The sequence below is a fragment of the Saccostrea cucullata genome, unplaced genomic scaffold (assembly GCF_032062105.1).
Source record: "Saccostrea cucullata isolate Sc308-1 unplaced genomic scaffold, CSIRO_AGI_Scuc_v1 ctg13265, whole genome shotgun sequence".
In the NCBI taxonomy this organism is placed as follows: Eukaryota; Metazoa; Mollusca; class Bivalvia; order Ostreida; family Ostreidae; genus Saccostrea; species Saccostrea cuccullata.
Window position 1 is genome coordinate 1 of NW_026921335.1, and position 9,788 is coordinate 9,788.

At 31.4% G+C, this 9,788-nt stretch overlaps 1 protein-coding gene across 1 annotated transcript; it reads left to right on the top strand.

Moving 5' to 3' along the window:
* Positions 1-201: 201 nt before the first annotated feature.
* LOC134259747 (uncharacterized) lies at positions 202-9,788 on the top strand (the record flags this gene model as incomplete). The annotated part of the gene is made up of 5 exons (XM_062742349.1): positions 202-289; positions 993-1,043; positions 1,141-1,203; positions 7,946-8,410; positions 8,566-9,788. Coding segments are annotated over 5 exons (1,890 nt in total), but the record flags the coding sequence as incomplete, so codon positions are not given.

Below are 9,788 nucleotides of genomic sequence, written 5' to 3' on the forward strand. Positions count from 1 at the left end.
GTGCCTTAGTCCTGGAATGCAATAAAAACAACTTGTACTAATTATAATGTGGGAGATATTCATCAATTATTTTTATTTCAAAATGACAATTACATGAAATAAATTAAATCATACAACCGCTCATTGCATTCTCATTCAGTTTGACTAAATACATGTATAATTTGAGCAAGATTTATTACAAAACTTTTTTCTTTTTTTCAGGTTCCAGGTTATCCAGAGTGGTCAAACGTTAAGTTTGACCTCGATCCTGCAATTTACACTTATAAACTTTCAGAAGATTATAGTGCTGGTGATTTAGAAATATTGATGTAATTTACATCAATATTTCTAAATCACCGGTAATGTACTGTATTGTATTAAATGTACTGAAATAAATAATTTTGAGAAAGTTTGTGACTATCTTTTGTCCAGGGATTGAGTTTTAGGCCATGTATGTCAGTCGACGCTTCCTTTTTTATCAGGTGACAGAATGAAAATCGTGCTAGTCATGAATTCAAATGTCCATAACTTCCTTATTTTTTAACCTAGACAAAAGAAACATACATCATTGAATTTGTCTTTAAAAACCCTTTCTTTTGATATGCAACAATGTAGGATTTTAAAAAAAAATGTAAAATCCTTTGTCCTCGTTAGCACAAGTCGATACCCAAACCAAAAAATCATTCAACTGTAACGAGCGCATTGGGGTATATATCGTTACAATGAGACAAGGTATCGGAAAGAAATATGGCGGAATACGACTAAAGTTGTATGAAACAAGTCGTACATAGATGAAAATGTTGCGTTTTTAAGAATTCATGTCAGCTTTAAGATGCTCTTGTTTAAAATTACATTAAAAAGTTAATAATTCATTTATAAACTATCGATAATTATGTAGACAAGTTTGAGCTGGCAAATACGTTAAAATGAATAATATACATTGTAGATATTTCAAAATAGACATTAGAAAATGTTTTTTTATTATGTATAACCTATTGTATATCTTTGATTAGTGGATAAAGTGATGTATGCCACAGTTAACAAGGACATATCGAAGAAGAAAGGTAAAAATTAGATAGATGTATATTGGGATCGGACATGCACTTTATAGATTTAAAAGCAAATAGATAAGAATAGTGAAGATATTTTTATTCAAATAAGATGCAAGACAATACAAAAACAACATAACAGCTGGTAATTCAAATGAACAAAATGGGAACGAGGGTAAATCATTTTTTGCTTTTAAATTAAAATTGCATTCTTTATACCTCGCACAATACTAAATAAATACTTATTTCAATGTCTTGTTAAAATAAAGTTATTTTGTATACTAACGTTTCTTTTACTGCTTTATTTGAATGCAAACATCTTTATTTATCTTTTACAAAATGATGAAAGTAAACAAACCTTGAATTCATTTGCATACTAAAGCTAGCTAACATTGGATTAAAAAATACCTTAATTATAAAGGAATTGTAAGTGTTCTTTGGTACTAAATATGCATATAGAAAAACAAGATTTACAAAATTTCCACATTAAAGCCTGCCAAGTATTATTTATAAAATCAAAATATATTTTTACTTGTTTGTATGATATTTATTCTAAATACTTGGTTGGCTTCTCACTTATCACAACCAGGCCAACATTCGGACTCGTGGGGCAGTGACGTCGCAGGCTCGAATCCCATTGTGGCACGTGGATACCGGGCCTTTGGATGAGACCGTATACACCGAGGTCCCGTCTAGCAGTAGGTGCTGGCCATAAAAATATCTACGAAAGCCCAGAAGGCTCATTCGAGATTCAAGTTTCGAAATACGAGATTCGAAATTCGAGTTTCGAAATTCAAGATCCAAACTAACCAATCAAAAGCGGGTTCAACATTTGATTACTCCCCTTTGTTATGTTTTTACTATCAAGAAATCGTGGAATATATTTATTATAAATGGGTCATTTGCTAAAATGATAAAATGCAAAAAAAAATGTTTTATGTATTAAAACGAAATAAAAATATTTGGATTACATTTTGAAAAATACATATATAATTTTATGTTTCTCATTAAACAAAATAATAAATACGTATATATGGAATATTATATGGTCTTATCGTTGACTTGCAGAACAAGTAGGTCGACTATTTTTTTTTTAAATAAGATCATTGCTGAGGGATAATATTGTATTTGATTATACATGTGTAATTAGATATGAAATACTAGTATTATGAATCGTCTCTACACTGCACAGTAATTCAAGGGTATATATATTTCATTAAAAATAAATGCCGCATTTTTTTTTAATTCATATTACCAATCTGTATTGTATATATAATTTTTTATTAATTCAAGAAATCAAAGCCTTAGATGAATTAAGATAAGTAATTAAATAATTATTTTTTATATACATGTATTTCCTCTATCAGGAAAATGAACGCGATTTTTTGTTTTTCAATACTACATGTACGTCGCCTTTCAAGTTTTACAAAGTAACATTTTCAGTGCGTTTGGAAAAATAGGTAGGTGGGGTGGGTAGGGGTGGGGTTATTGTTAATATTTAGACACTTGACACTTACAGTCGCACCTGCTGTTACGGCCACCCTTAATCAGCGGCCACTCGTCATGAGCGGCCAGTTTCAATCCCGCCCGTTCATTTTTTCACTATATTTTAACTCATTTAAGCGGCCACCTGTCTAACGTGGCCAGTGGCCAGTGTTTTTAGGTCCCGTGCGCTCAACATGCCTGTTTTAAGCGGCCATTTTGTCTGTTTAGTCACATGACTTCCGTCTGGCCACATGACCTCGTATCCTCGAGAAACCAAACATGAACAGCTGATAATGAGTAATTACCGATAATTGCGGGTGTAATTTGAATTCATTCAAGATTTAATGATTTAATTAATAGGATTAAATAATTTACTTTTTACAAATGTTTTTTTTTTCTTTTTTGTTCTTTATATACGAAAGTAAGTTGTTACACAGCTGTTGAATACGTTTATCAATACATTAAAATATACTACAATTTCGCCCGAGGTTATCAAGCCAAGTGGCCAGTCTCGGGTTATAGCCCTACTATGCTATATAATATATATTAAGAAAAACTAAAAAGCTTTACACAGCATCAGGAAATTTTGTTGAGACATTTCATGATTTCGTGTGATGTAAATTCTATTGCTGTGAAACTTTTAAAATTACCATCACAAAACAACAATAAAAAACAATTTTATTAGATTTCTTTCCTAAATTCATGTAAAATGAACTGTAACAAAAGGGATCTCTTGTGACTTTAAGCTTCCTAATTTTTTATGTGTTGAAATTGTGGATTTGGATACGTTTGAAAGTAAATATACAATTGTGATCGCAATTTTTTATTCCTTGGTTTGAAACCTGGAATAAGTGGCCACCTGTCTTATGTGGCCAATTTGTCATTCTCCCACAAGTGGCCTCTTAAAACAGGTTTGACTGTATTTATAACTTTATATGTCAACAACCCCGTAAACAAAGTAGACAATACAAAAGTATATATACTCCTGATATATGTATTCTATTTAATATTCAAGAAGCCATAATATAAATTGAAGTATATCTTGCTGATCAAAATTCCAATGATTATTTAAATTTCCTTCTAATATATATATATAACACTCTTTCTTGCATTGTAATTTAATCAAATGGCTCATTTGTTATAAATATATTAAACGATTTCTTGATAGTAAAATCATAATAAAGGGGAGTAATCAAATGTTGAACCCGCTTTTGATTGGTTAATCTGGATCTTGAATTTCGAAACTCGTATTTCGAATCTCGTATTTTGAATCTCGAATCTCGAATAAGCCTTCTGGGCTTTCGTAAAGATCCCTCACTGCGATCAACTGAGTATAAATACAACACTGTAAAGGATCCATAGAATTATAGAACAAAATTCGCTGATAGATTAAGCTATGTTGCCCAAGAATTTCAAAAAATCTAATAAAATACCACAGTATTGTCTTTGTACTGTGCGAGAGCCGAGTGATCTCCTTAGGATCATACAGGGTGTCCAAAAATATGATATCATGCAAAACACCCGCCACAAACACATTCCTTGAAGTATTTGTTTGATATATGCCTCAAAGAAATATTTGAATAAGTACAATTCAGCAGCAAATATGCAAAAAAAAAGTGCTCTCACCTATTGAATTGCATAGAAAAATTTAAATTAAATCAAACTTTTCAAAAGAAAAAAGAAACTTCAATAAAAGCGGATTACCAAAAGATCTAGCTACCCTCTATTTAATTAAAGATGAAATTATCAATTCTAAGTCTTTCGTTACTGTAGCTAAACGAGTTTAGGAATTCTGTGCAATGTGTAAACATAATCGCTACCCTATTGGTACGGAAGCGTATTAGTGCCACGCAATATTTTTTTAAGTTGGTAATTCAAACTTTAAAGTTGGAAATTCCAACTTTAATCTTGATAATTCCAACTTTAAAGTTGATAATTACATCTTTAAAGTTGATAATTCCAACTTTAATCTTGGCTTTTCCAACTTTAAAGTTGGAAAATCCAACTTTAATCTTGGCTTTTCCAACTTTAAAGTTGGTAATTCCAACGTAAAAGTTGGAAATTCCAACTTTCATTAGAGATCTTCTAGTCCCATTTCTTAGTTTTTTTCCTCTGTAATTTAAATCAATACCAACTTTATTAATATAAATGTAATACACTGAAATGAGCTGGTTAGCTTTGAATCTTCGCAACCAAGATGAGAGGGGGGCGGCGGCGGAGAGGAGAAACTTTAAGAAGGGCGAACGGGGCCACAGAGAGTTACAGTTTAAAACTTTAATAATGCTTAATGTTGATAAGTGCATTGAAATAAATTGAAGAGCACTTTTTATCTGTGTCAGTTTATTTTTACCCTGACCTTCCCTATAACCTTTGATATAACTTCCAACTTTTGATTATAAATAGCAATATTTTTTAGTCCTCTTATATAATTATAAAGAGGCTATTAACCAATCCCTTAGATGAAAGGATTTCAACCTAACATACGTATCTATGAGATCGGACATTTATTTTTTGTACTAAGGAATAAGCTTTAAAAATTAGACCGTTATTAGGTATTTTTATTTTATATTTAGGATTAATCAAACACTATATTACATACTTCAAATACAACAGTATTAAGTGTACTGATTTTGTCTAATTATAGAAGACAATATTTCAGTTTGGGCCGCCATCAACAATAATTTCCAATACTATACATCGGCAAATTTTTGTATTATTTTGTGTAAGGGTGGTGGGGGGCACGCCCCCAAGCATCCCCTCCAGTTCCTACGACCATGCACAATAAAATGATTCCTTAGATGAAAGGATTTCAACCTAACATACGTATCTATGAGATCGGACATTTATTTTTTGTACTAAAGAATAAGCTTTAAAAATTAGACCGTTATAGGTATTTCTATTTTATATTTAGGATTAATCAAACATTATATAACATACTTCAAATACATCAGTATTAAGTGTATTAATTTTGTATAATTATAGAAGACAATATTTCAATTTGGGGCGCCATCAACAAACAATTTCCAATACTATATATTGGCAAATTTTTGTATTATTGTGTATAAGGGTGTGTGGGGAGTGAGCACGCCCCCAAGCATCCCCTCCAGTTCCTACGACCATGCACAATAAAATGTTTCCTTTTTCCATAATCATTTCATAATAGTATTGTAACTACATATATAAAACGGTAAAACGAGTTAACCAACAAAGTATCTCAGACAATATACCAGTAATACATAAAGCCGTACAAAGTTGGAAAAGCCAAGATTAAAGTTGGAATTACCAATTTTAAAGTTGGAAAAGCCAAGATTAAAGTTGGAATTACCTACATTTAAATTGGAATTACCAAATTAAAGTTGAAAAAGCCAAGATTAAAGTTGGAAGTTGGCATTTCCAACTTTAAAGTTTGAATTACCATCTTTAAAATTGGAATAACCAATATTAAAGTTGGAATTTCCAACTTTAAAGTTTAAATTACCAACTTTAAAGATGGTAATTCAAACTTTGGAATTAAGTTAAAGTGGAATTACCAAGATTAAAGTTGGAATTACCAACTTTTAAGTTGGAATTACCAATTTTAAAGTTGGAAAAGTCAGGATTAAAGTTGGAATTACCAACTTTAAATTGGAATTACCGACAGTAAAGTTGGAAAAGCCAAAATTAAACTTGGAATTACCCAGATTAAAGTTGGAATTACTAACTTTAAAGTTGAAATTTCCAAGATTAAAGTTGGAATTTCCAACTTTAAAGTTGGAATTACTTACCAACTTAAAAAAAATATTGCGTGGCAATAATACGCTTCCGTATATTGGGATGTCATTTTGAAAAGAAATACATGTAGAGAACAAACAGTATTAAAGCTAAAAAGTCTATTTATCAATACAAAATTGGAGGAGAGTAAACACGGACCCCCCCCCCCCCCCCCCAAAAAAAAAATCAGAGGAAAATGTGATCTTCTTTTTTGTTACTTTTTTAATTCCTCGTATTGTGTAATGAAAATTTGGCAGAAAGTGCAATGTCTGTTATGTATTCCTAGAAATTCAATATTTAAGGGGTCCTGTATGGCAAGCCCTTTTACTATTTATTCGTGAAATAAAAATTTTCAATCAATAAGAGAGACATTTCTTTAGCATATAGAGATTTTTTTTTACTTTGCGAGATATCTCTTTAAGCTAGAGATATATCTGTTTAAGCAAGATAGATATCTCTTTTAGCGAGAGAGATATTTCTTTTAGCGAGAAAGATATCTCTTCAACAAGGTTAAAAGAGGTAATCTTATCTTAGTTACAGAGATATCTCGAGGTATACTTTTCTTAGTTACAGAGATATCTCTTTAGATTTTCAAAAAGAAATATCTTTCTAAGCAAAAGAGATATCTCTTTTAATGAAAGAGATATCTTTTATCCAGTGATCCTTAAAATGAAATAATTAATTCTTCCCTTTCAAACGAAAGCGAAACAGGAAGTAAAATCATTGGAATAATTTCGCTGTTGTAAGAAAAAAAGATTGTGTATGCAGTATATCCAGAATAATATACATGAATGTACTACGCAGACAAAAATGCTATAAATCCATTGTTTGAAACAACAAATAATAATAACAACTTTGTTGATAATAATGCTAAAAGTTTAATATCCAGGAAAAAGAAAGTAAGCATAAAATCTTAAATGCAATGGACCTAATTTTTTCAGCTTATGAAATAATTAACTATTACTAATTTGAAATCTCGACAACACTGAATTGCTTGTCATGTTTAGTAAAGCTTTCATGTAGAATATCATGAATATGTCAAATTTTCAAAATACTATAATGTATTTCCCTGAATAAAAAGCTTACTTCCGGTAAAGGGAGGTCATTAAAAACGCAATTTAAATAAAATAATGAAGAGGGATATCTCCTTGCAAAAAGTTTGAATAGACCATGATATGTGATAAGAGATAGTACCAAAAAGACAAGATAAACTCCTATACTGGGGTCATTCAAAAAGTTCATTGACTTTAGTCATAACTTTTTTATTGAATGTCATATTATAACCAATTTTGATACTCATATTAATACTCATATTTGATAAATTAAAAAAAAATTAAATATTATGACGCAGAATAGATTTATCACACATGATTTTATTGTCACACGCTGGAAACAATCAAGTAATATTCATGAGTGATAAACGTAATGGTAAATGTAGCATTTGTTTTGAAAAGTAAGACCTTTGAAATAAATCAATCTTGGTTTTATATACAAGTTTGTTTTTTTTTAAATAATGGAGCATTTTCATTTATATACGTTGTACGTGAATCTTCTAAAGTAATATTAAACATTTACATATACATGTATATAAAGTGTCTTAGAAGGTGCTTGGTGTTAAAATTACAAATAATTTAAATGCTTCTTAAAATTTTTACACTCCTTACTGATTGAATCTTTTACAGAGGAAATGAAACTGAAAATAAGAAAGCTTAACATTCTCGTAAAGTACCTGGTTCACATCTTAAAGAAGGAGATAGATGCAAAGGATTTAAAGGAAAAATCCATCATTCATTCTAAATCCCTCGGAGAACATTTCACAGAACCAGTTCTACAGGATCTTTACGGAGTTGAGACAACCGATGATTACAGTAGGCTGGACATGTCCTTGGTATTTGTTTTGTTAAGAAACTTTTGTGTAAATATCAAACCACCAACGAGAGGCTGGGACTATGAACCTCCAGAGGACGAAGAAACAGTTGGTGCTGATATTGAGAGGATACGTTTTATGTGGAATAGATACTGTGATAATAACTATGAATTTAAGTATTTAGATGGTGTGTTTGACAGGATGAAGAATAAATACGGAACTTTAGCTGTTCAGAATGATCTACTAGAAGGTTTTTTGGGGGTAGAAGAAAAAATACAGAGTGAGTAATAAAGAAAACTTTAAATTAAAATTTTTGGCCAAAAAATTTCGAATATTTTTGTCGCTCAATCTTTGTAGACGATACATTTTGAATTGCCTGCGTTGGTGAGAAAAATGCAGATTACTTGTAGTGTGATTGTGTATATTTTTGCCTAGGTATTAAGCTGAATCCAGACTGCTGTGTTGAGAAAGGCGTCGTGGTGACTGGAGGGATAAAGGCAGCATTTCAGCTTCTGGAAATGGGGAATGTCGTAATCTGTAAAGGAGCTATTGGATGTGGTAAAACGCATGCTCTAAAAGCAATCGAGAACAAATATATAGAGAAAGGATGGAAAGTAAGATGGATGGAGGAAAACTTACTTCCTCTAGAGAAAAATATGGAAGATAAAACGATTCTGATTTGTGACAATCTTTTTGGAAGTTTTGGTTGTAATATATTTTCCCCAAGTAGAATATCAAGTTTTGAAAATTTACTGGAGAGTGTGCGTGAAAAATCAAGGCATACTAAAGTTGCTGTTGGAATCCACCAACATGTATTTGATGAAATCATCAGAATTCATCATCTAAAACTCCTTCAAAATAAAAACATAACAGTTGATTTAGACAAACTAACAAAGTCAGAAATGCTGCTTATTTTGAAAGAGCAACAAAAAGAGGGTCACTGTAAAACAGATCCAAATTGTTGGTTTAAGTATGTTGACCTCACACTTGTGATTGATAAACTCAGAGAAAACCCGGGGCATATTGGAAGCCCGTTTCTCAGTTTGATGTACTGCCATCATCATGATTTGTTTTCTGATGAAGCGTTCACCAGAGCCCCTCTTCAGTCATTAACACAACGTTTTCAGAAAATGGGAAATGGTTCAGTTGACTATTCCAGTCTTCTGTACTTGATGTGTGTTATAGAGCACAAACATGGGGATGTGTTACCCAACTGGGTAGGTACACTTGATGCATTTTTAACCAAAGAGGCTCTTCATAATGTTGCTAAACTGTCTGGATTTGTCAGAGTTGTCAACGGGCTTGAAACACTTCGTCATGAAGTCTTGACAATAGCATTATTCAAAGCTGCTGCTTCTGTAGAAGAAGTTTTCTTACCAGTTGTTCAGCATTGTGAAATAGGAATTTTACTTCAACTGACAAGACCTGCTGAAAGTACATGTAGCTATGCCAACAGTGAATTTGATTACAGATTTGCTTATCCACAGAAAACCAAACATTCCATTAGAATCATTGGCAAATACTTAGTAAAAAGATTTGCAGATGACTTCAACAGAGACTGGAACAGTATGAATCACCCTCTAAAATCGCATCGTTTATTCAAAGAGAAATTTCAGTATTACGTTGAATGTAAATCGAATGTTCCAAAAGAAAAATAA